The 27,167-nt window shown below is 42.9% G+C and overlaps 1 protein-coding gene across 2 annotated transcripts in view; it reads right to left on the bottom strand.

Annotated features, from left to right (window-relative positions):
* TOP3B (DNA topoisomerase III beta) overlaps positions 1–27,167 on the bottom strand; it is a 76,922-nt gene that overhangs the window by 38,376 nt on the left and 11,379 nt on the right. For both annotated transcript variants that reach the window (XM_075832330.1, XM_075832334.1), the window contains exons 5-9: positions 25,369–25,443; positions 25,080–25,276; positions 19,099–19,255; positions 16,057–16,170; positions 15,353–15,443 (exon numbers count right to left, since the gene is read on the bottom strand). In XM_075832330.1, the coding sequence (XP_075688445.1) occupies positions 15,353–15,443; positions 16,057–16,170; positions 19,099–19,255; positions 25,080–25,276; positions 25,369–25,443 (634 nt within the window). The remainder of the gene's footprint in view (positions 1–15,352; positions 15,444–16,056; positions 16,171–19,098; positions 19,256–25,079; positions 25,277–25,368; positions 25,444–27,167) is intronic.

The raw sequence follows: 27,167 nt of genomic DNA, 5'->3' as shown, positions 1-27,167 counted from the left end.
CATAGCGATGACCGACCTTAACGATTCCATATGAAACAATCAAATGTGAATGAAGTGGTTCAAAATACTCAAGTCCAGGATTGGACGAAGACAATAACTTTCCACAGGAGAAGGGAATGAACAGCCTGGCGAACTAAGCTGTTTCCGTAGCTCCCGAGTTCCCAAAACAGCGTAACTCGCCATACTAGGATGTTTCCGTAACTTCTATTCACTTCTATGGGAGTTACGGACACAGCGTAGCTCATTGAGCTTGGGTGATTCTGTAAATCCCGTCTACCTAATCAGGAAGTGGCCAGAAGGCAGCGGGAGCCGAGAAAGGTAGAGCGGGGTTTAGGGGACCTCATTCCAGAGATAGGTGGATATGCCATAAATGTCCAAGATGGGAGGGGGGCGTGGCTTGACAGCAAGACTGGAAGGTCGCATATGGTGAAGGCTCTGCACCACTAGCTCATAACTGGAGCCATCCACCGCTGCAACTCGGCCATGGTGCCGTTATAATTCCTCCCCGCTGCCACCGGCAATTTGAACCGGCTACCGGACGTTTTGGCCATCCCTATCACTCGCGGCCTATTAATCGGCCTGAAGCTGCGTCCTAAATTTGTGGTGGCCGCCACATCCTTCCCTGCTCATCCAGTGCTCCGGTAAATCCTTAACATCAGCGGCCAGTGAGCTCCTGGGACCCGGTCTGCTGGCTCTGGAGTGCGACTAACGGACTCCTATACAGCTGCATATCTAAAGTCTAATGTAACACCTTAACATCATTTGGGTGCCGAATTCCCACTCAGGATTATACTTGCACACTGGTGTTCCGTACTTCTACATCCACAGCTATTTAACTTTCAGATATGGCGCCTCCGAAATCGCAAACCAAATCATCTGGTAAGCTGGACCAATTTCATAGAGCACACTTCTTGGCTTTTAGTTCTTCTAACTTACAGCCTATGGATCCGGTTGATTCGAATCAGCCTACCTCTGCCCTGTCAGACTCTAATCCGGACACATTGGAAGTACTGGTGGCCATCCATACATGCCAAACCACCCTGACCACGAGCATTGAGGAGATTAAAGGATATTTCCCTCCTACGCCAAGATGTGCAGCACACTAGAGAAAGAGTGACGGAGGTTGAAAACAGAGTCAGTACCCTGGAGGACCGAGTCCCACCACTCACTAGACATCTTGGAGACGTTGAACAAGGCCTCACCAGACTACATCAACATCTGGACGATCAAGGGAACAGAATAAGGTGCTGTAACCTGCGCTTTATAGGCCTGCGAGAAGGTACGGAAGGCCCCTCTCCTGAATCCTTCCTGGAAAATCTGCTCACTACCACCTTCGGCAGAGAGAAATTCTCTGTGATGTTTGCAGTAGAAAGGGCGCATATCCTATTCTATCCAAACCCCCACCTCCAGGGGCTCCACCATGCACAGTCATTCTATCCTTAAACTCACAAGAGAGAGAGGATCAATTCCATATGCCTACTCACTGATTTCAGTATGTAACATCTATGGCCACAGATCGTCGTCCTGACTTACCCCCTGACGGCCACGGCCATGGACGAGTGAGTGCTGGGCAGCATATCCCCCTGGGAGACGCCAGCACTCACTTCCGCATCAAGGTACTGGTTCCCGTAGGGTGCGCGCGTGTGCTCGGTCTTAAAGGGCCAGTATGCGCACATGCAGAATATATGCAATTAGCCCAGAATGCCTCTGGACTATAAAAAGGGCTATGTCCTTCCATTCATTGCCTGAGCGTTGTTGTGTTACCTTAGTTTGTCTTTGCAAATGGTCCCTTAAGTGTTTTCCAGTTCCCAGTGTTCTCTGTTCCTGCTACCTGTATCCCGTGCTACCTTGTTCCTGTACCTTAGAGAGTTGGGGTCGTGTTGTGCTCTCTGCCTGCATCTGCTGTGTTGCACCCAGCCTGGTGCCTGCCTACTGCCGGAGCCTCGTCTCAGCCTGAAACCACCGCTACTGTCTACGTTGCTTCAGGTACCCTTTCCAGAACTATAGACATTGCCTATACCTGTTTGACCAGCTGCAATCCTGCTACACGGTACGGCCCAGTGGGTCCACACCCCACGCCGTGACACAGTGTACCCTGACTTCTTCAAGTCCAGAATAAGAGAGCTCTATTCCTCACTGCAAAAAATAAGCTCAAGGAACTTGATCTCAAATATGCTATGATGTACCCCTCGCAGCTGAAAGATTTGGCGGATGGCAGATCGCATTTCTTCACTACTCCTCAGGAAGTCCTCGACTGGTTGGAGGCTCATCCTCGTGGTCAAGCTGGTTCTCCTCGACATCCAGATGTTTAATTGGTGTATATCTCTGCTATCCTGCAAACTTTTGGAATGCTTCTAGTCTCTGACATTCTGTTATGGAACTGCAGATCTTTTGTTCACAGTATGAACACCTTAATTTTCCTGTATCCTTTTTTTTACTGGGGGGTGGTTGCACCCTTGCACCCCTCTCTCAAATGCTATTTGACAACTTCTACAGTTTGTGCTACTGTTGTTACGACTAATTCTAGTTTAAGGGATCCAAGACTTCATGCCTGCCTGCATGATAGTAGGGCGGGAAGAGGGGAATTGTTTTTACGTGTTTTTTTTTTTTGTATCTTTGTTTCCACAATGCTTATCATACTTATCTTTCTTTTTAGATCACTGGTATATTCTGCTACTCATACACTGGTCCATCCTGGATGGTTGGGCCTAGACATGCACTTTTTACCTTTAATATGTCTGCTGACGTAATATCTTTTTTTAACATGGAATGTGATGGGTCTTAATGACTGAATTAAGAGAGCCCTTGTATTTCGATAGCTGTAAAAACATGACTGTGATATTATATGCCTTCAGGAGACCCACATGATGGGTGACAGGCTTCGTCTTCTAAATAGACCCTGGATTGGGTGGTCATACCATTCCACATTCACTAATCTGGCCAGGTGTTTAACAATATTGATCAAATGCTCTGTCCAATTTCAGCTGATCGATAGGACTTTAGACCCAGATGGTAAATTTGTTCTTCTTTACTATAAAATATTTCTCCTCATAGGGGTTTACGGTCCTCCTCCCTTGCCACTATTGTCACTTTATCGTTTGTAACAAGTCACCCATCTGTACCTAGTATCTGGTTGGGTGACTTCAATTCCACCTGGGATAAGCACCTCTACAGATTTCTCCACCCTGGCCAAAACCCTGTACATCCAGCTCCCCCCACTCCCTCCTTTTAGAATTTAACATTACAGATGTATGGAGCGCTAGGAACCCCCTTACCCGACAATTTTCTTGCTTCACCCCCAATTTGATGCCCTATCTCGTATAGACATAATGCTTATACACACATCCCTCCTTACAGCTGTAGACACTGCGGAGTGTCTCTCCAGGTCCATTTCAGATCACTCCCCCGGCCGTTTATGTATTAAACTTCCAAATATACCCCCTAAAAATTGCAGATTGAACCCCTTCTGGCTGAAAATTTTTCCCACATCTAATTCTTTTCAGACTAAGTGGCATCAGATTTTCTTGACAATGATGGCAGCGCTTCTCCCTTAGTTGTGTGGGACTCCTTCAAGGAATTTGCTTGTGGGGCACATTCTGTGGTGATTAATGATTTGAAGAGGGGTTTGGCGCATAATGAACTCCAGGTAGCTAATCACGCTCTGGCAGCTGAACTCCAATATGTCAATGATCCCACCCGGGATCATAAGTCGGAGTGGCTTTGCAAGGTTCGTTTGTACCACACTTCTCTAAATAATAAGGCTTAGAAAAAAGACTTATTTTCAAAACAATCATATTATGAACACGGTGAAAAGTGTGGTAAGCTTTTAGCCTGTATAGCTAAGAGTGATAGGCAACCCCCTGTGAGATCACTGCTTGAGATCCCAGATGGTACTCAGTCCCTTGACCCACAGGTAACTTTATCTACCTTACGCTCGTATTATGAAACATTATATATTACTCACATATTTCTGCCTCCTCCACAGAAATCTCTGAATATCTAGAACAGGGGACCCTCTTCTCACGGTCAACTGCTCACAGTGATTATTTGGATGGCCCCATTACGGTGCAGGAGATTCTGGAGTCCATGATCTCCTTCCAGACATCTAAATCACCCGGAAGTGATGGCCTGCCTATTGAATTTTACAGGGCTCATGCTGATTTTTTAGCTGCCTGTCTCCTGGATGCTTACCAGGCAGCATTGGACAGTGGAGAACTGCCCCGTTCAATAAGAAAGGCGACCAGTGGCGTAACTACCGCCGTAGCAGCAGCTACGGGGCCCGCGGCATGAGGGGGCCCGTGTCCCCAACATGGCCGGAAGCTGCGCTAGCTGCCGCTATGGCTGCTACAGCGGGACGCCACTGAACACTACGGCAGAGCAGGGAGGTATCTCCCCGCTCTGCCATTAAACAAAAGACATGTATCCCCTATCCACAGGATAGGGGATACATGTGTGATCGCTGGCATTGATAGGGAGAACGGAGGACTGAAAGTCCCCTGAAGTTCTCCATCACAAACCTCGGACTTGTCGGCAGCTCCGTAGAAATGAATGGAGCGCCGGTCGCGCTTGTGCGCATGCGTGACCAGCGCTCCTTTCATTTTTATTGAGCTGCGCAGACTCCGGAAGTCAGAGGTTAGTCATGGAGAACTTCGGGGGACTTTTGGTCCCCCGTTCTCCCTATCGCTGCCAGCGATCACACATGTATCCCCTATCCTGTGGATAGGGGATACATGTCTTTTGTAGGACACACTGTAGGTCAGATTTAGCGTTACCTACAGGGGGGGCTGTATAGCGTTACCTACAGGGGGGCTGTATGGCGTTAGCACCATACAGCCCTATCTGTAGATAACGCCATACAGCCCCCCCCTGTAGATAACGCCATACAGCCCCCTCTGTAGATAACGCCATAGAGCCCCCTGTAGATAACGACATACAGCCCCCTCTGTAGATAACGCCATACAGCACCCTCTGTAGAGAACGCCATACAGAGTCCCCCCTGTAGATAACGCCATACAGCACCCTCTGTAGAGAACGCCATACAGAGTCCCCCCTGTAGATAACGCCATACAGCCCCCTCTGTAGAGAAGGCCATACAGACCCCCCTGTAGATAACGCCATACAGACCCCCCTGTAGATAACGCCATACAGACCCCCCCTGTATGGCGTTATCTACAGGGGGGCTGTATGGCGTTATCTACAGGGGGCTGTATGGCGTTATCTACAGGGGGGCTGTATGGCGTTATCTACAGGGGGGCTGTATGGCGTTATCTACAGGGGGGCTGTATGGCGTTATCTACAGGGGGGCTGTATGGCGTTATCTACAGGGGGGCTGTAAAAAAGGCACTATCTACAAGGGGGGGTTGTGTGACACCCAGGGGAGGGGGGGCCCCAGTCCAAAGTTTGCCATGGGTCCCAGTCTTTCCTAGTTACACCCTGGAGGCGACAATAGTTGTATTGCCTAAACCGGGTAAAAACCCTCTATTATGTCATTCCTACCGCCCCATTTCACTCCTCCAGACTGACATAAATATCATGGCGAAGCTTTTGGTGAGACAAATTAACACGGTTATAATGTCTTTGATACACCCGGATCAGACAGGCTTTATGCCTGGCAAAGCTTCAGCCATCAATCTTCGCCGGCTGTTCACTAATTTGCAAACCACTCATGGAGATGTTGGCGCTCGTGACGTAGTTTCCCTGGATGCTGCTAAGGCATTTCACTCAATAGAATGGGACTTCTTATTTTTAACTCTTGCGAAACTTGGATTTGGAACCGAGTTTATAAAATCGGTTAAATTATTATATTCTGCACAATCCTCACGAGTGGCAGTAAATGGTTGGATTTCGGACCCCTTTCCTTTGTATAGAGGTACCCGATAAGGTTGCCCTCTTTTCCCTTTACTGTTTGCTCTGGCAGTGAAACCTCTTGCAGAGCTACTCAAACAAGAACCCAGTGTTATTGGTTTTAAATTTCCTCCCCTACAAGAAAAGGTCAGCATGTATGCCGATAACACCTTGTTAAATCTCGCAAACCCTGGGGTTTCTCTTCACATAGTACTTTCTATAATGACACGTTTTGGTTCAATGTCTGGTTTATCCATTAATTGGTCTAAGTCCCATATTTTACCATTAGATATATCGACCCCTGCTGCATCGGCGATCTCTACCCTATTGCTCTGGTCAACTTCTATTACATACCTTGGTATACAAATTTCCAGATCAGTTTTTGAATTTGAGGCATTAAATAATACCCCTTTAATTGGCTTTTTACGCACTAAGATTGCCAGATGGAACCAATTGCTCCTATCTACAGCTGCAAACGTGAGTTTAGTTAAATTAAACCTTATTCCTAAAATCCTGTATATTCTTCAGCAATCCCCCATATACCTCCCAGCCCATTTATTACAGCGTATCAATATTATTCTCACTTCCTTTGTTTGGAACAATGGCAGATCCCGGGTTGCTAGCTGGCATATGTACACCCCATGGGATGAAGGTGGTTTGTCTCTCCCCAGTGTTAAATGCTACTATATTGCTAGTCCGTTATCTCACCTAGCGAGATGGGGCACAGCCGAACGTGTGAGAGTTCAGACTCTACTTATTTCCCCATTCGGTATCCATTATACCCACCCCTTGCATATATTCTTTTGTGGCCGACAATATACTGGTGGAAACTTACGTGACCACCCGATCCTGAAACAGGCCTTACTGGTGTGGGATGTGTCCCAGCGCATGTTCTACTCCACTGGCTTCACTTGGCATACACACTTATGGCACTGTAAAGCTCTCCCAGAACTATTGCAGCTCTCCCTTGATATCATCTGGCATAGAAATGGTATTTGGTATCACTCCCGTATGTATTCTGACTATGGTATCGAGACATTCCCAGAGCTATAAGAGGAATTTACTCTCCCCTCCTTCAAATTGTTCTCCTATTTGAGATTCAAACATGTTCTTGAGTGGGCCCCGGAGAGATATCGTACCAAAGCTTTCCACTTCCCAACTTTATGCTCTCTCCCCCTGCTAAACACTTGATTTCCAATCTTTATAGCCTATTTAGAGAATCTATGCTCTCCCCACTGAAGGTAAAACGAGAGGGTGATATGGGTCCATTGACTGAGGATGAGTGGGATAGAGCTCTCTCCTACACTAAATCTGTATCATGCAACTATAATGAGCGACTCACACAATTTTATATACTACATAGGGCTTATTATACTGTCAGGGATCATTAGCCTATATATTGCTTGCAAAAACATTATTACTTTATATCAGTATATTCAACAAAGTACTCGAATGTAACAAAATGGAGCCTGAATCAGGAACACGCCCCTGGAATGCAAGAGGAGTGTACAGATGAACTCACAGCTGAATAGAGCCAATAGGGCTTAAGCACATCCCACATCTCTAGGGAGGAGATTTGTACATTCTTTGTTCAATAAAGTTTAATCTTACTGTAAAGGATCTGCCAGGCACAGCGGGGTTAACTCCCAGAACTAATCAGTCAGCACCTGAGAATACATCCCTGAGACTGACTCCTGCTTCCACCATTCAGGCTGGCAGGCTCTCCCACTCCTAAGCCTATCGTAACCTGGCCAGACTCAGCTAGCTCCCGCCCTCGGTCTATTTAAGCCTGCACTTCCTGTCCCTCGGTGCTTGTTATTGCTTGTGTTTCCCTCCTTGTGGTTTCCTGGCCCAGCTACAGCTCCTGCTATTTTTGATCCTGCTCCATACAGACCCTGGCTTACCGACTACTCTTCTGCTTTTCGTTTTGTACCTCGCACACTCCTGGCTTGACTCGGCTCGTTCACCACTCTGGTTGCTCACGGTGTTGCCGTGGGCAACGGGGCCTTTTCCTTGCTTGTGTTCCTTGTATGTTTGTCGTGCACTTACTGAGCGCAGGGACCGCCGCCCAGTTGTACCCCGTCGCCTAGGGCGGGTCGTTGCAAGTAGGCAGGGACAGAGTGGCGGGTAGATTAGGGCTCACTTGTCCGTCTCCCTACCCCCTGCCATTACACTTACTTCCTGCTTCACTGAGGGAGGATGTGTACCAACTTGTCTGCCTGGTATATTTCTTCAATGCATGCAATCAGTTTCCAATTTACAGAGGTGGCTATTCAGTGTGAAATAACAGGGAAAAGGAAGTTACCCTGACAATGACCCTGACAATTGGCACCCAAAACGTGGGGCCACACTCGAGGGGATCTCGGAATCCGGACAACCGACAATCACAGGGTGAAACAGACGACCCGGGACTGCCCACTGAAAGAGCCTGATCACCTCCACAATAACACGCTAAGTCAGTTGGTTTTATAAATCTTCGACTTATCTGTGTTAGTGGACGGTCTTGTGGGAATCTGTATAACCCTGGTTGATTGCCTGTATTAGCTCAGGCGACAGGAGCAACATCCCAGCTGTGTGGTCACGAACCCGTACGAAATTAGTCGCGCCCGACTAACCATCCTCTGGGTAATTAAGGACTAGATAGAAAATATAACCTGTCTTATACAGGGACACGATATAGTCGTCTGATGAGAAATTGTAATGTTTCAGCCAGACCTAGTGAGTTGCAGACTGAGAAATTGTAATATTCCAGCCAGACCTAGTGAGTTTCAGACTGAGAAATTGTAATATTCCGGCCAGACCTAGAGAGTTGCAGACTGAAAATTGTTATATAAATTACGTGAAGGATATAGAAGGTTAGAATGGATGGTTTACGGTCCATATTCAAATCATCAGGATCACCCGTACCCGGACGATCCTATTCGTATGATTTGGTGAAGCGAAGGGAAACCGTATGTGAGTAAAACGAAGAAATTGATGGAAGTGTGCGGGCTGCATAGGGGAGAGCGGCTACAAGCCGGAGACTGGGCAAAAGGTATTCAGAGAGAACAAAGGGAAGTTGGAAATAATAAAGGCATTGTATTATGTTATATGTATTAGAAACCACAGGATCAGCCACCGCCCTATAATGGCGGCAGTCCCTCATATTGGGTGTGTCCTCATTGTGGGCAGCAAAACCCCCCTCACAACTGAGCAATGTGTTTCCTGTGGGAGAGGCCGCACCCCCACCCCCTGATGAGGTCACGCCCGGCCCAACCAAATCAGTATGAAATGATAGCCTTGTTAATTTTGTAATTTCCCTCAGTAAAGACTTGACAGTAACACATGCTGCAGTGTTTTCTTCTATTCTAGATTCCGTCCCAGGGGTGCAGGACACTGTGCACTGGTGAAAAGACTCGTCATCATAATATAGAGATAGTGACCGACAGATTGGACACTGTTACAGATTATGTGTTTGATGTGTTGAACGTAGATAATTCCTATATAATAGTGTGATGAATGATTTTAGATATGTACGTTTTCTTGGGTTATTGTACAGATGTGTGACTCTTGGAGGTTCATTGTATGGGAGAATTTTTGCCGGCATTGAAATTGTTAAGATTGTGAGAACAGAAGCTGTGAAGAGTGAGTGCGTGACCCCCCCCCCCCTGTAGAATTTGATGTAACGTGTGCAGTGTGAAGTCTGAGAAGCAGACTGGTATAAGCTTGTATATAGAGCATGGACTGATGAGACAAGTGATTACAATATTGCACTGATTTTAGATCTATATTGTATGCTCTTATTTTTAACAGCAGTAAAGTCTAAAATATTCTTAGTGTTTTGTGTATGGGGTTAAAATCTGTTTATTTTTTTTCTGGGTAAAGGAAAGTTTCTTATCTTTGCGCATGAGCTGTTGTCCGTAACTACACCAAGCGAGGAAAATATTACAGACCGCTGGATTTGTCTGCAAAAAGATAAAAGTTACGCTGCACATTTATGTGTTATGATGTGATAAGATTTCATATTGGAATGTTTTGATGTTAATTCAAATGAATTAAAATACGGATATTGTGAGACATGGGGTCTTGAAAATGTATATACCCCCACTGTTCCCTATTTTTATATACAGTTTATTGGTTTGCAGTAATTAATATTAGCAGATATATTATTTTCTGTTTTATTTGATAACTAATTACAATTGTTTTGTTTTTGTTTTCACACGAGGCGCGTGCTGTAGTGTGGCCTAAATGTTATTTTTGATAATATGATGTTTTACAGGTAAACGATTGCAAGTCATTTTTAAGATAAAATGTATTTTTGTCAGAAGTCATTTTTGTTCCAGGCTGTTGTGTATTACAGGGGGTTAAACTTGTGCCCCCCAGATAGAGTGTCCAACCTTATTATGTTGAGATGTAGTTTTGAACTCTGCTACATTACTTTCGCAGAGTCCAAAAAGGGGGGAATGGTGAAGGGACTGATCGGGTACAATTTTGGTTTGTTTTGAATTAATGAATTTTGTTCCAGGAGATCTACAAAATGTGTAAGAGACCATTCCCCTCCAGCAAATTTACACAAGAGGCCGAGGTCACTCACAGATGAGTCTTTACAGATTTAGTAGGGAAGGAGGTGAAAATTATCTAAGCATTGTTAATTTTATGTAAAGATTTTAATAATTTATATTTGTTTTTGTATTAATCAAGTATTTACAGAACCTGATAAAAGTGAGATTCTCAAAGTGTTCTGGATTATCAGATGAGTGTGGAGAAGTGTATAACATTTGTTTTTATTTTAGAGAATGAAGATGCCATCCGTTTGAAATGTTCTATCTATATGTGACATGGGTTTTTAATGTAAATTTGTAATGTAGAAATACTTCATCATATACAGTATGAACAAGACAGGATACGAGGCACCAGGTAAATCATCCAGAAACCACTCTCACCTTCTTGTTCATCTCAAGGAGCAGAGCTGGAGGTGCTTGCTGAGGCTTGTAACCTGGCAGAAGGTAAGCCGGCCGACATTTACACTGACTCTAGGTACGCTTTTGGCATCGCCCACAATTATGGGCCCATTGGTAGTAGGAACTATATTGGATCATCGGGTAAGCCAATTAAGAGAGCAAGAGAAGACAGAACTTACAACAAGAGTATGCGCAGCCAGGTATCAGTAAATTGGCTTGTCCCTGGATACAATAATGCCACCACTAGGTTTGTAGCAGCCTGCATGATATGCGCACGGCATGACATAAGTAAAACAGTAAAGGTACCTGTGAAAAGTGCAGCCCGGCCAGATTACCTGTCCCAGCGACTGCAAAACATACAACTACCCGAGGTAGAAGTGTATGACAATGTGCTCGTGTGTGTAGACCTGTTCTCAGGGGGGCCTGAAGCCCGCCCGGTATCTTCCCCACTGCAGACATTGTGTGTTGTGACAGGGGAACAGTGCTTATCCCAAGTATTGACCTGGTGTTTGTACAATGATAAGATGTCAGCAGTTCTCCAGATGTTATTCCAAAGTTAGTTTGTTTAATAACGATATTTAGAAAGTGTTGTGAGAATATTAAATACTCAGGTTAAGTTTTATGTAAAGTTCTGGACCAGCCTCAGCATATGGTAGGCATGCGTCAGTATTATGTTTGTGTAGATGATAACTTCTTGGTGCAAGTAGATTCCCATTTGAATATATGTATATAAAGAGATAGAGAATCAGTTTGTAGGTATCAGTTTTAGTTATTGCTCAGTGTGAACGTTTAATGTAAAGATGTTATTTGTTAGTTTTTCTTCAAATTAATTATCTGATTAAGATCAATTACTGATTATGCGATGAAAAGATTGTTCTCCACAGGAAGTGTCCAACTGGGAGCGGAAGGCGTGAGAACCAGATTCTGACAGAATGTGGACAGATAAAGGAAGGTAAATCGGTAGCACCCAAGGCATTCTTGATGGCACTTGCATTGATGGTGTATGACCTCACATATGCCCCAAGATTGCAAGGATCGATGTGGTAAGATCTAATTGGTATGTCCCAGGCTTTACAGCTGAGGCTGGTAAATTCTGTTAGAGCGGTTTGATTTGCCTACAGAACAGTCCTGGCAGCCCGGTGCCAACCTTATTATACCCTCCTCCTACGAAGAGAACAGACGTTGAGAGGCCTTCTCAGGTAAAACGAACCAGAGTAGGGGGAGAAAAATTGGTTTGAGACACTTGTCAGATAAACATGTGAAATCTGTGTATATTTCTGTGAGTAGGAGATGTTCCAGGTAATCAGCTGAGATCAAGGCACAAATCCTGCTGAAAAGTGTAACACCAAGTGCAAATACAATGTACCCAGTAATTACACATCTTCTAGGTGCCCTGTCCAGTGGAACAGAGACGTTTTTCTTACATAAAGCTGTTTGTTTGATGTCGTTTAAGGGCCTGTCATTATTATTGTATGTACTTAGAACAACGTTTATAATGTATGCGGATGATGTTATCACCAGATTAGTATTTATTTTAACAATTGACAAGGGTTGGGGGTCCCCAGCAAGTGCCAGTAAACATGAACTAGAAGACTTTTAATATGATGAACTCCATCACTGAGATGCGGCAGGCGCAGCCTGAGCCAGTACAACGCGTTTATCATGAACTGACGGCAGTGTCACAATTCTAAGCAGCCGCCCAGACAAGTAACTTGCCAGAGGAAGAGGACAGATGCGGAGGGATTGTGGTAGTCACAATAAAACTCCACTACTCCGTCTACGTGGGAACTCACCACAGGCTCACAGCATGAGGTGCTATGTACAGCCCGGTGACGTATACTAAAAGAGACGGTGTCTGACAGACGAGAAGGTCAAAACCAAGTCCTGATGGCATCAGCAAAGTGAAGTAAAGACCAAAGACCTGAGCGAATCCGTCAGCAGTATCAAGTGTTTTAATAAGTAAGTGACCAAAAGGAGGATAATAATAAATCCCCCACTGGACACCACTGTACAGTCTGACTCCACAGAAGAGCAGAAGACAGAAGAAGAAGACGATGATGTACAGGACTTGCAATGAACTGATGGGACCCAAAACCTGAGGGTGATAGCATGAGATTGGTGATAACATTATATTATTAATTGAGGCCCTATTGTTTATATTGTCTGAGGTTTATAATTATAATGTGTGTAAATATGCCACGGTACTGCAAATTACAATCTGAGGAGTTTTATGTGGAGGTGTGATGTGAAGGTCACTGGTTGTTGTCACAGCAATGAGAGCCCGGAGGTTATGTTATCTGGGTGTCTTTAGGTTTGAGGAAGATGCTGCCCATGACCTGTTATATCTGCAGGGGTAAAAGTCCCATTAGGACAGTAAGTGACAGTGCGACAATTATGACCAATACAAGTGCCGTGGAGGAGAAGTTTGGATTATAGCCAATATTAGTAGGTTTAACAGTAAAGAATGCGAGGGGCTTAGAAGCCAGATTCGAGGGTCCATACTAGGTCCTCCTGATCTCGCCCACTGCAGTTAAGCCGGAAGGAAGGCCAACATGGATGGCACTGCAAGAGGGTCTCTTCCAAAGAATGACTATCACCATATACATCCTTATCCTTTTTCGTGTTATTGCACAGAGTGTTGAGGGGGAACATGTAGCAATCACCCAGGCTGATGGGGTGACCACTTTTTGGCATAGTTCTTCTAATAGACACGTAGCTACATACCAGTTTGAATTTGAGTCTCTTATCCCAAATATCACCGTTAATAAAAATGTAGACTGGATTATTTATATATATATTACAACCAGCAGCAGTTTGTAAATTATACCCGAGATGCTTTACAAGGGTTAGCCGACCAACTAGGGCCCACCTCACCTGTGCCCACTATCTTTACACAAATAGACGAGGGGACACCGACAGTCCCTTTAAAGACAACCATCCTGTATCCTGAGTAGAATAGGGAAAGTTAGGACCACTCCGAAACCTTGGAAGCCCAGGTACAAAGGGGGGGTTACTCATAAGGAGTAGCGCGTCTCAAGCTGGTGAAGAAATCCAAAACCCCTACCCACCTGGTTCGAGTGGTCAGTAGTAGGTTGCTGGGCAAGACTCAGGGATAGAGTAATAATATTTTTAGTGGGGACTGTCAGGGATCATTAGCCTGTATATTGCTTGCAAAAACATTATTACTTTATATCAGTATATTCCACAAAGAGCTCGAATGCAACAAAATGGAGCCTGAATCAGGAACACGCCTATGGAGACACTGCCCCTGGAATGCAAGAGGAGTGTACAGATGAACTCACAGCTGAATAGAGCCAATAGGGCTTAAGCACGTCCCACATCTCTAGGGAGGAGATTTGTACATTCTTTGTTCAATAAAGTTTAATCTTACTTCCTGCTTCACTGAGGGAGGATGTGTACCAACTTGTCTGCCTGGTATATTTCTTCCATGCATGCACTCAGTTTCCAATTTACAAAGGTGGCTATTCGGTGTGAAATAACAGGGAAAAGGAAGTTACCCTGACAATGACCCTGACAATACCACTTCTAGATTGCATCGATTCCATTCTGAATACCCTGACAAATGCCTTAAATGTAGGCTTACCTTGGGTACTTTTTATCATCTGGTGTGTTCCTGCCCTAAGGTAGCCGGGTTCTGGGATCAGGTTATCAAATGTCTGAACGCTGACATGGGGACTCCTATCCCGCTGTGCCCTAAGACTTGTCTCTTCACTCCTGACTCTGCGGAATATGACTCACGTCATATCCATACTTTTATTGTGGAGACATTATATTACGCCAAACAGTTGTTAGCCAAAACCTGGTTGTCTTGCCGTGCCCCTACATTTGCAGAATGACTATCCATTGTTGGTAGTATGCTACCTCACAAGAAGTGGTTATACCAACATAGAACCTGTCCTCTCAAATTCACCAAAATTTGGGACAGATGGCTGCAGTCTCCTGCCACGGTCTGTTCCTCCCAACATAGATCTTTTACACACCCCCGAGCCCTGAATTTGTTTTCTATCAGACGTGGCTCCTACTTGGCCCATATTCAGTTCACCCTACTTTCAATCCATATATACACTTTCACTTTCTATGCTGTATAGATATTGGTCCTGATCATCCGCTGAATGTTACCTGTTGATCATACTTATGTTATATTATACACTTGTACTTGTGGAAACTGTTTTGAGTTCCTAGTTAATTCTTTATATTATGCCTTAGGCCGAGATAGGCTCTGCGCACTGGTTGATAATTGCTTGAGGAGCGTATGCTTCCAGTTACCCTGTTTGCCTTATACTGCCTTGTATGCTATTACTTGTGATTCCACTGTCACATTGCTGTATTGAATTACTATGTTCTTTTGTACTTACAGTAGACATGTTGTTTACACATCTCAATACTCTGTATGTGATTCTGATGTTACAATAAACTTTATTTGTGAATTAAAAAAAAAAGTCAAAGATGGGAAAACCCCTTCAAGTAGTTAAATGGCCAGTCTTTCAATGCATGGTTTTACTTTGTACTAGAACATACAGAATTCTCTGCCCTTATATTGAACATACCTAAAGCTGAACTGCCCACTCTCAACATTTCCACAGTGTTTAATGCCTGAGGTCTCTGCTTGGCCTTCTCCTTTTTGCTGACAGATTCTACCTGCAGGAAACACATCTTATTAAAAGTTTGCTTCAGGAAGCACAACACAGATAAAACGTAATATTTTGCGATAAGGAGTGGGTTTAGCTAAATGCATTTGAAAGTATACTACACAGATAAAATACATCATAGTACATAATATGGCACAAACAAGTCTGTCCATGAGGTAGGAATTGGACTTAGTGCTGAAAATAGAACTAAACACATTAACATGAGTAATACAAGTAAAGAGGGAAGGGGTCTCCAATGTACATATGTTCATGGGAAAGAACTTCATTGATGAGACATCCAGGATGTGGTCACCTGCATCTACACCCCCCTTTCCCCGAGATTATTAGGCAAGGGTTTACATTTGAAATGTACGCCGTGTTCTGATTGATGGTTACTGGGCAGGTTTTTAATCATTTCCAGTTTCAGCAAATAAAGCTTGTTTATTGTATAATAAAAAGTTATACAATTTTCCAATATTCCTGGATCATTTTTTCTTTTTTCTTTTTTCTATAATTTTCCAATATACTTTGTGCATCAGTAAATCAGTGTTTATAAGAAAATGTTTAGCTTTACTTATAAACTCTAACAGGTGTTGATATCCCAAGAGAAATAGTGCAGTTACCTTTGCCTCCCTGCTTGTCTTTGTTAGATTTAAGAACATCTGAGCAACTTCTCTGTCAAAGACCCGAACACGATCCCAGTCCAGAGTAAGAGGATGCTCTTGGCCGCGATTTACCTGAATTAAAGGAAAAAAATACAATAGAAGTAAATTGACACTTTAACACACTGACAAGATGCCCCAGTACGCTTCACTGAATATATTAGTTACTCCTTACAATATCTGTAAGTAAAATCACTTAAAGAGGCTCTGTCACCAGATTTTGCAGCCCCTATCTGCTATTGCAGCAGATCGGCGCTGCAATGTAGATTACAGTAACGTTTTTATTTTTAAAAAACGAGCATTTTTGGCCAAGTTATGACCATTTTCGTATTTATGCAAATGAGGCTTGCAAAAGTACAACTGGGCGTGTTGAAAAGTAAAAGTACAACTGGGCGTGTATTGTGTGTACATCGGGGCGTGTTTACTACTTTTACTAGCTGGGCTTTCTGAAGAGAAGTATCATCCACTTCTCTTCAGAACGCCCAGCTTCTGGCAGTGCAGATCTGTGACGTCACTCACAGGTCCTGCATCGTGTCGGCACCAGAGGCTACAGATGATTCTGCAGCAGCATCGGCGTTTCCAGGTAAGTCCATGTAGCTACTTACCTGCAGATCTGCACTGCCAGAAGCTGGGCATTCTGAAGAGAAGTGGATGATACTTCTCATCAGAAAGCCCAGCTAGTAAAAGTAGTAAACACGCCCCGATGTACGCACCTAATACACGCCCAGTTGTACTTTTACTTTTCAACACGCCCAGTTGTACTTTTGCAAGCCTCATTTGCATAAATACGAAAATGGTCATAACTTGGCCAAAAATGCTCGTTTTTTAAAAATAAAAACGTTACTGTAATCTACATTGCAGCGCCGATCTGCTGCAATAGCAGATAGGGCTTGCAAAATCTGGTGACAGAGCCTCTTTAAGCAAAAAAGCCATTGCTGGTCTTTATGCCAAACCAGCACATACACTACCGTTCAAAAGTTTGGGGTCACCCAGACAATTTTGTGTTTTCCATGAAAACTCACACTTATATTTATCAAATGAGTTGCAAAATGACTAGAAAATATAGTCAAGACATTGACAAGGTTAGAAATAATGATAATAATAATTTTCTCCTTGAAACTTTGCTTTCGTCAAAGAATGCTCCATTTGCAGCAATTACAGCATTGCAGACCTTTGGCATTCTAGCTGTTAATTTGCTGAGGTCATCGGGAGAAATTTCACCCCATGCTTCCAGAAGCCCCTCCCACAAGTTGGATTGGCTTGATGGGCACTTCTTGCGTACCATACGGTCAAGCTGCTCCCACAACAGCTCTATGGGGTTGAGATCTGGTGACTGCGCTGGCCACTCCATTACAGATAGAATACCAGCTGCCTGCTTCTTCCCTAAATAGTTCTTGCATAATTTGGAGGTGTGCTTTGGGTCATTGTCCTGTTGTAGGATGAAATTGGCTCCAATCAAGCGCTGTCCACATGGTATGGCATGGCGGTGCAAAATGGAGTGATAGCCTTCCTTATTCAAAATCCCTTTTACCTTGTACAAATCTCCCACTTTACCAGCACCAAAGCAACCCCAGACCATAACATTATCTCCCCCATGCTTGACAGATAGCGTCAGGCACTCTTCCTGCATCTTTTCAGTTGTTCTGCGTCTCACAAATGTTCTTCTGTGTGATCCAAACACCTCAAACTTCGATTCGTCTGTCCATAACACTTTTTTCCAATCTTCCTCTGTCCAATGTCTGTGTGCTTTTGCCCATATTAATCTTTTCCTTTTATTAGCCAGTCTCAGATATGGCTTTTTCTTTGCCACTCTGCCCTGAAGGCCAGCATCCCGGAGTCGCCTCTTCACTGTAGACGTTGACACTGGCGTTTTGCGGGTACTATTTAATGAAGCTGCCAGTTGAGGACCAGTGAGGCGTCTATTTCTCAAACTAGAGACTCTAATGTACTTGTCTTGTTGCTCAGTTGTGCAGCGGGGCCTCCCACTTCTCTTTCTACTCTGGTTAGAGCCTGTTTGTGCTGTCCTCTGAAGGGAGTAGTACACACCGTTGTAGGAAATCTTCAATTTCTTGGCAATTTCTCGCATTGAATAGCCTTCATTTCTAAGAACGAGAATAGACTGTCGAGTTTCACATGAAAGCTCTCTTTTTCTAGCCATTTTGAGAGTTTAATCGAACCCACAAATGTAATGCTCCAGATTCTCAACTAGCTCAAAGGAAGGTCAGTTTTATAGCTCCTCTAAACAGCAAAACTGTTTACAGCGGTGCTAACATAATTGCACAAGGGTTTTCAAGTGTTTTCTAATCATCCATTAGCCTTCTAACACAGTTAGCAAACACAATGTACCATTAGAACACTGGAGTGATGGTTGCTGGAAATGGGCCTCTATATACCTATGTAGATATTGCATTAAAAACCAGACGTTTGCAGCTAGAATAGTCATTTAGCACATTAACAATATATAGAGTGTATTTCTGATTAATTTCATGTTATCTTCATTGAAAAAAACTGTGCTTTTCTTTCAAAAATAAGGAAATTTCTAAGTGACCCTAAATTTTGAACGGTAGTGTACATAATATTCTACAGAAACATGAACAATCTTCACTGTTAGGGTCCTTTTACACCAGTTAATTTTGGCCATAAAAACAAGCGGCGATCAACGAGACAGCTCGTTGATCGTCGCTCGTTTGCTCCTTTCACAAGGAGTTTTGATCAGTAATATACGGGGACGAGCAATCGCTACGATTGCTCGTCCCCGTGCATTTCCATCATGTCAGCAGCATATTTCTCTGTTTACACAGGGAGATGTGCTGCTAACAACGATAATATTTGTGTGCTGCATAAAGATACGATCAGCCAATGAATGCTCATTTGCCCAATCGTTGGCCTGTATTAAAGGGCCTTTAAGATAGCTACCCTGAAAGTATTTGTCACAATCATATCTCAGAAAACACTATAATCACTACAATGCATATTGGAAGTATAATTCCATGGATGGCTCACCTTGACTTGAAGGACCCAGTATGTTTCAGGCTTGAAAGACTGGATCTTATCATGTCTCTCCACACAGAATCCTAATGTGGGGGTTTGGCAGGGGCCAAAAGAAATTAGAGAACTATCCAGGTTTCCATATTTGCCTTGGAAATACTTTGTTTGAAACCTGCGTGAAAACAATGTTCATAAACTAGACGAAGAATATGAGGCTAGTATCAAGTAATATGTTATACATAAAAAATTAAAGGTGTTTTCCTTTTCTATAAAAATCTTTTGCTATCAACATATAGTTAAATATTAAAGGAGTTGTCCGGGATTAGGAAGAAGGGTCTGTTTTTTTCCAGAAACAGTGCCATGCTTGTCCATAGGTTGTGTCTGTTATTATAGCTCAATCCCATTTAACCTCTTCCCGCGCTGCGCCGCAAATGTACGTCCTGCAGAAGGCTTGCTTTCCGCACCAGGACGTGCAGTAGGGGAGCGGTTCCCGGCGCCCACTGTCTTAACGGACAGTGTCCGGGAACCGGGAGGTCAGCTGTCCCCGACAGCTGACACTCCAGCCTTGCCGGTCAGCGGACCATCGCCGCTGATTTCAGCAATTAACCCCATAAATGCGGTGACAGATTGCGTTCGCCGCATTTAAGGAGTTTGAAGCACATCGGCAGCCCCCATGAAGTGATTGTGGGGGCTGCCGATGCTTGTTGCGGCAATCGGAGGCCAGACAATAGCCTCCGGGTTGCCAAGTATGGAAGCCTCGGAGAAGCAGCCTCGGGCGGGTCCTCCGAGGCTTCCTGTTAGTGTGACTGTCAAGTCACAATGACAGTTATAACACATTACACTACATAGGTAGTGTAATGTACTCCAGCAGCGATCAAAGCTGCAAGTCTAAGTGTCCCCTAGTTGGTCTAGTAAATAAAGTTTAAAAAAGGTGATAAAAATGTTTTTAAAAAAGTATCAAAATAAGTTATAAGTTTCATAAACAAAAAATGCTTTTTTTTTTCCCCTTTAATAAGACTTTTATTATAGGAAAAAAATGAACACGTTAAAAAAGTACACATATTTGGTATCACCGCTTTCGTAATGACGCAAACTATAAAACAATGTTATTTTTCCCGCACGATGAACACCCCAAAAAAAAATCAATAAAAAACTACACCAGAATCGCTATTTTTTTGGTCACCACCCCTCCCAAAATAAAGAATAAAAAGTGATCAAAAAGTCACATGTACCCAAAAAAAGTACGAATACAAACTACAATCCGTCCCGCAAAAAACAAGCCCTTACACAGCTTTTTTTGACTAAAAAATTAAAAAGAATATGGTGCACAAAATTTTTTTTTTTTTATAAATAAGTGATTTTATTGTGCAAACGATGCAAAACATAAAAAAACCCATATACATATGGTATCGCCGTAAGCGTGCCGACTCGCAGAATAAAGTAAAAATTTCATTTATAGTGTACGGTGAATGCCGCAAAAAAATAAACTAAAAAACATTGTCAAAATTCCTGGTTTTTGATCAGGATTGCAAAAAAATGGAATAAAAAGTGACCAAAAAAATCGCATGTACCCCAAAATGGTACGAATGAAAACCACAGATTGTCCCGCAACAAAAAAGCCCTCACACAGCTCCGGTGGAGAAAAAATAAAAAAGTTCTGGCTTTCAGAATATGGCTATGCAAAATGTGCAGTGTTCCAAAAGCGGATAAGATCGGGCGCCATTTATCAGTGCGACATCGGCCACATATCTATGGAATATTATTTATTTACCGCATTATTATACCCTCATGTACTCCGCACAGATAACACATGCCCCCACATTATAAACTGAAATACCAGTAAAACCCCAAACAAAACTACTACCAAGCAAAACCCACATATATGGCATCGCCATACCCGGGACAACCCGCTTAACGTTTTATGAGGTATTTGTCTTCAGTGGCACAAACTGGGCACAACATATTATGCATTAAAATGGCACATCAGTGGAAAATTGCAATATTCACTTTGAACCATCCGCTGTGCATTAGCCCCTTTGCGCACTATGACTTAATTGCACGTCATGGTGCGGGGGTTGATGTATGGAGTGGGCTCAAGTGCTGAGCCCGCTCCATACACTGCGGGTGTCAGCTGTGTATTACAGCTGACACCCGGGACTAACGGACAGGAACAGCGATCGTGCGGTTACAGAAGCCTGTAAAAATAACAATATACTGCAATACTATATTAATGTTAGTATTGCAGTATATTGTACCAGCGATCCAATGATCGCTGGTTCAAGTTACGGCTCTCAGAATGTGGTGAAACAAGAAAAAAAAAATTCTAATTCTTTTATTTTCCGTTTTCCACAACACAAACACGATTGTGCAAACATAAGCAGCACAAACATCGGCTCGCAGGCCAGTATATGTTTCTACAGTAAGTGCAAGAAGAACAACAGCGCACAGCTGATACAGTACTTGAAACGGACGACCTATGCATCCTGAACACGCAGCCATGCACATTGGTCCGTGAGTGGACATATCAGAAAAAGAGAGAGAAGCAAAAGAGGAGATGAGACAGAGGGAGAAAAAGGGAGGGAAGAAAACTGACATAGCCCCCTATACCTCGGGATTATATTCAAGAAGTCACGATGCTCCTGAACTCAACAGAAGATTGGAATCTGACCCAGTGATACCATGTTTTGAGAAATTTAGCATGAGTCCCTATCATGGATGCCGTGAGATCCTCCATTCTCATAATCTCCTGGATCTTGCCGAACCACATGCCAACCGATGGAGGGCAAGTTTGTCTCCACAGCGCAGGAATACACGCTCTAGCTGCGTTCACCAGATGGCGAACCACAGAGCGTCGGTACGTAGATAATGTAACCTCGTACAGATGGAGCAGGAAAAAGGCCGGCGTGCACGGGAGGGGGCAATCCGTGAATTTGGAGGAGATTCGTCACACCTCTGACCAGAAATCTGTCAGCTGCGGGAACTCCCAGAAAATGTGTCAAATCGTGCCCACCTGTTCTCCACATCTCCAACACAACGGTGAGACCGCAGGGATCATTGCATACAATCTGGAAGGCACTCTATACCATCGCGATAAGATCTTGAATCCCGCCTCCTGAAATCTGCTAGCCATGGAGGATTTATGTGTCATTGTAAACAAACGGTCCTAATTTTCTGCAGAAAATGTTAGGCCCAAGTCCCTCTCCCAGCTGAGCAGGTAGGAAGAAACAAAACAATTTTTATTTTAATAATTCGATTTTTCTTTGTAAAAGCAGTATGATATAAAAAAAAAAACTATATAAATTTGGTATCACCGTAATTGTATTGAGCCGCAGAATAAAGAAAAGTTTTACTTCACAGCGAAAACTGTAAAAACAAAACCCCCAAAAAATGGAATCAGATTTTTTTTCCTATATCAGCCCGCAAATAATTTTTTTTCAGTTTCCCAGTACATTTTATGGTACTTTAAATGGTGTCAATAGAAACTACAACTCCCCCCGCAAGAAATAAGCCCTCACACCACTCTAATGACGGAAAAAGAAAAAAGTTATGGTTCTTGGAAGGTGGAGAGTGAAAACCGAAAATAAGAAAGCAAAAAAAATGGATCAGTCCTGAAAGGGTTAATTCATTTCTAATGAAAAAAAAATAATATATGACCACATGTGGGGTATTTCCGTACTCGGGAGAAATTGCTTTACAAAAATTGGTTGTTTTTTTTCTCCTTTATCCCTTGTGAAAATGAGAAAATTCAACATTTTAGTGGAAAAAATTGTGATATTCATTTTTGCGGCCTAATTCTAATAAATTCTGCCAAAAAACTGTGGGGTCTAAATGCTAACTATACCCCTAGAAAAATTCCTTGAGGGGTGTAGTTTCCAAAATGGGGTCACTTTTGGGGGGTTTCCACTGTTTTGGTCCCTCCAGTGCATTGCAAATGCGACATGGCACCGAAAACCAATCCAGCAAAATCTGTGCTCCAAAATCCTAATGGCGTTCCTTCCCTTCTGAGCTCTGCTGTGGGTCCAATCACCAGTTTACTAGCACATGTGGGGTATTGCCGTAATCGGGAGACATTGCTTTACAAATGTTGGGGTGCATTTTCAGATTTTCATTTTTACAGACCAATTCCAATATATTCAGCGAAAAACCTGTGTGGCCAAAGTGCAAACTATACATCTAGATAAATTCCTTGAGAGGTGTAGTTTCCAAAATTGGGTAACTTTTGGGGTGTTTCCACTGTTTTGGCACCACAAGACCTCTTCAAACCTGACAAAATATATTCTAAAAAAAGGAGGCCCAAAATTCACTCGGTGCTTCTTTGCTTCCGAGGCTGGTGTTTCAGTCCATTACCACACTAGGGCCACATGTGGGATATTTCTAAAAACTGCAGAATCTGGGCAATAAAATATTGAGTTGCAAAAAAATAAAATTTGTAAATTTCACCTCTACTTTGCTTTAATTCCTGTGAAACGCCTAAAGGGTTCAAACACTTTGTGAATGCTGATTCGAATACCTTGAGGGGTGCAGTTTTCAAAATGGGATGATTTATGGGGATTTTCTAATATATAAGGCCCTCAAAGCCACTTCAGAACTGAACTGGTCCCTGAAAAAATGGCCTTTTGAAATTTTCTTTAAAATATGAGAAATTGCTGCTACAGTTCTAAGCCTTGTAACGTCCTAGAAAAATAAAAGAATGTTCAAAAAACGATGCAAACATAAAGTAGACATATGGGGGATGTTATTTAGTAACTATTTTGTGTGGTATTACTATCTGTTTTACAAGCAGATACGTTTAAATTTAGAAAAATGCTAATTTTTGAAAATTTTCTCTAAATATTGGTGTTTTTCAGAAATAAATACCAAATTTATCAACCAAATTTTTTCACTAACATAAAGTACAATATGTCACGAGAAAACAATCTCAGAATCACTTGGATAGGTAAAAGCATTACAGAGTTATTACTACATAAAGTACGTCAGATTTGAAAAAATCGTGTGTCCTGAAGGCCAAAACAGGCTGGGTCCTGAAGGGGTTAAGTTAATGGGGCTGAGCGTGGTATTGTTTCCGGGGGGGGGGGGGGGGGAGCAGACCCTTTTTTCTAATCTCTTTAAAACGCTTACTAATATAAACTGTTTTCATTTTGCCCATGGTCCACATTGCAAAAGATCTATGCCATATATAAACAATATGGCAACAGGTAAATGTCATTCATATGGAATCCACATGTAATGGCCATGTAATAAAGATATGTAACTGCATTGTGGATTATCTCAGGCCATGCTGAAGCACATGCATGAAACCCTTTAGCGCATGAGTAGACTTGCCTACAGAGTCTAGGGCAATGGAAAATGCTAACCCTTCTGAATGAGCTTTACCCCTAGCCTTATTGCCCAAATATGATGCAGGTATTCTGTAGTGTGGATCAGGAGCAAGATCACACAGTCATTATAAGTAAGTGCCTCACATTTATATTGTATGCAAGTAAACAAACTAGAATCAAGAAACTCCTTTAAAATGTAAAGGAACCTCAATTTTCCTATATACTGTACTGAGTGTGGAAAAAGTATACAGCAAAAAAAAAAACAACAATCACACAATTCCTTAAAGGGGTTTTCCCCTAACCATAGGAAAGGTGATAATATGCTGATTGGTGGGGGTCCGACCACTGGGACCCTCACCGTTTATGAGAATGGGGGTCCAGTTCCTCCAAACGAATGGAGTGGCAGATTGAGAATGCGCATTGCCGCTCTATTCACTTTTTATGGGACGGCGAGATAGCCATATATCGAAAGTGCCATAGAGAATGAATGGAGCAACAGGGCACGTGCTCGACCTGTCGATCCATTCAATCGGAGTAATGGGACTCCCGTTCTTGTGATCGGTGGGGGCCCCAGTAGTCGGACCCCCACCGATTAGCATGTTATCACTTATCCTGTGGTTAGGGGATAACATTTAATCTTGGGATAAGCCCTTTAAAGGTAAAAGAACATAAAGGCACCTTGTAAAGGCACAGCCAATCCTGAGGTCCAACTCCTGTCTAGCATCGACAGAAAGTGCTTCATTCTTGTTGGGCTCCCCAAGTCTGTTCATAGCATTCATAATATCTGTATCTGTGATGGAACTGAACTTAGCACGGTACACGGTAAGCTCCCCTGAGTGTGTGTTATTCATCACTGGTAGCACTGCATCCAGCACCTAAAGCAAAGTAAAGACCAAAATAATATAAATCTAAAGAATAGAACAGAAGCAATAAAAGCTAAAGAGCTGACGGAATGACATGAAGTTACCTCAAAGCAGATGTTTTCTCCCTCCTTGTCACAATCCAGCCACAAGACTATATAGTCACATCCACGTCCTTCCACCTGAGTAAAAGGGGGAATATATATCTATATTATATATCTATTACTATGGGAAAAAAAGATCTGCTTGTATTACTTTCCGACAGAGTCCTCATATGTGTGAAAGATGCTTTATAAAAAGGAACTATTTAGCTATGTAAAGAAATCCTTTCTTTCCCTACAGTAGTACAGTAAAAAATAGTGTAGTACGTGTTAGCCAGAAACAATTATGCAATGTTAAATACTTTTGTGTCAAAAAAGACAAAAGCATTGTAGGTATGATATATTTTTATTAGCTAACCAGCTACAATATAATTCAGCCACATGGTGGTGCTGTTCCTTGAAAAAACTGTGTCAAAAACTGCCCCATGTGGCCATTATTGTCTAAACATACACAGACAATCTGCAATAAAACAATATTGTGTTAAATCTTACATCCAAGAAGATATCAAACGTACATATTTTAAGTTAAAGGGGTTATCCAGGATTTTAAAATTGACGGCCTATCCTAAGCGCTGTGCTATAGTGCTGCAATACCTTGCACAGCTGCTATGAATGTAACGACATGTGCAAGTACGAACAAAAATTAAATCAATGTAAACATTGAAAAGGCTGCAGCCCTCGTACAAGTGCCTCGGCCCCTTCAAACAGCTGATTGGAGGGGGTGCAGGGAGTCGGACCACCACCAATCTAAGGATAGGCCATCAATTTTAAAATCCCAGAAAACCATTTTAAGTAAAAAAAAATTGTCTTAGAAGAAAATTATTAAGTCTAAAAAAAATTAACAAGATGTTATTAATTATACCTGCAAACAACTTTTGTTCAGATTAATCTAATAAAGGATCTTTGCAAATGTTAGGCCTCATGCACACGGCCGTAGCCATGTGCACGGCCGTGATTTTCGGGTCGGCCGGCCACGGAGTGTCACCTGCAAATCACGGGCTGTCCATTATTTCCTATGAGCTCCTGGGCCATGCACGGACCGTGGAAACCACGGTCGTGTGCATGGCCCCATAGAAATGAATGGGGGGGGGCAGAGTCTCATTAAACTGCACTTGCTCTGCCCTGAGTACTATATAAGTGCAGCAAGTTATAGAGCTTACTGACATAGAACTATTGTCCTTTAAAATTCTCAGACTTACACCGTATTCTATGAGATGCTGCTTCACACTGCAGAGTCTCCATTGTATATGAGATGCAGCTTTACACTGCTCTCCCCTGCCTCCTGCTTGTAAAAGCTGACAGGGAGAATCCTATCAATCATAAGCCTAGGATGATGATAGTTATAAAAGTTTTCTAAGACACACTGCATTTCTCTTATATCTGTGAGTGATGTATGCAAAATCCCCAGTGTATTCCTATGAGATGCCACATCACACTGCTCTCCCTTGCCTACTGCTTGTAAGAGCTGACAAAGAAATGCCTATTATTCACAAGCAGGAGGCAGCAGCCTAGAATGATGAGAGTTATTAGACTCTCCTGACTCACACTGCCTTTCTCTGCTATTTGCTCTGTGCAGAGTCCAGTGGAATCCAATGAGATGCAGCTTTATGCTGCTGTCCCATGCCTCAGGCTTACAAGCTGGAGGCAGGGGAGAGTAGTGTGAAATCTCATATGAATACACTGAACTTCTGGCACACATCAGATTGTAGAAAAAGGCAGTGTAAGTCAGGAGAGTTTAATAACTCTGGAACTCCACTACTATATCACTGCACTCCTGATAACTTAATAATAGCAGAAATAATCAG

Source organism: Rhinoderma darwinii, chromosome 1 (assembly GCF_050947455.1).
Source record: "Rhinoderma darwinii isolate aRhiDar2 chromosome 1, aRhiDar2.hap1, whole genome shotgun sequence".
Taxonomy (NCBI): Eukaryota; Metazoa; Chordata; class Amphibia; order Anura; family Rhinodermatidae; genus Rhinoderma; species Rhinoderma darwinii.
This window is presented reverse-complemented; position numbering and strand designations above follow the sequence as displayed.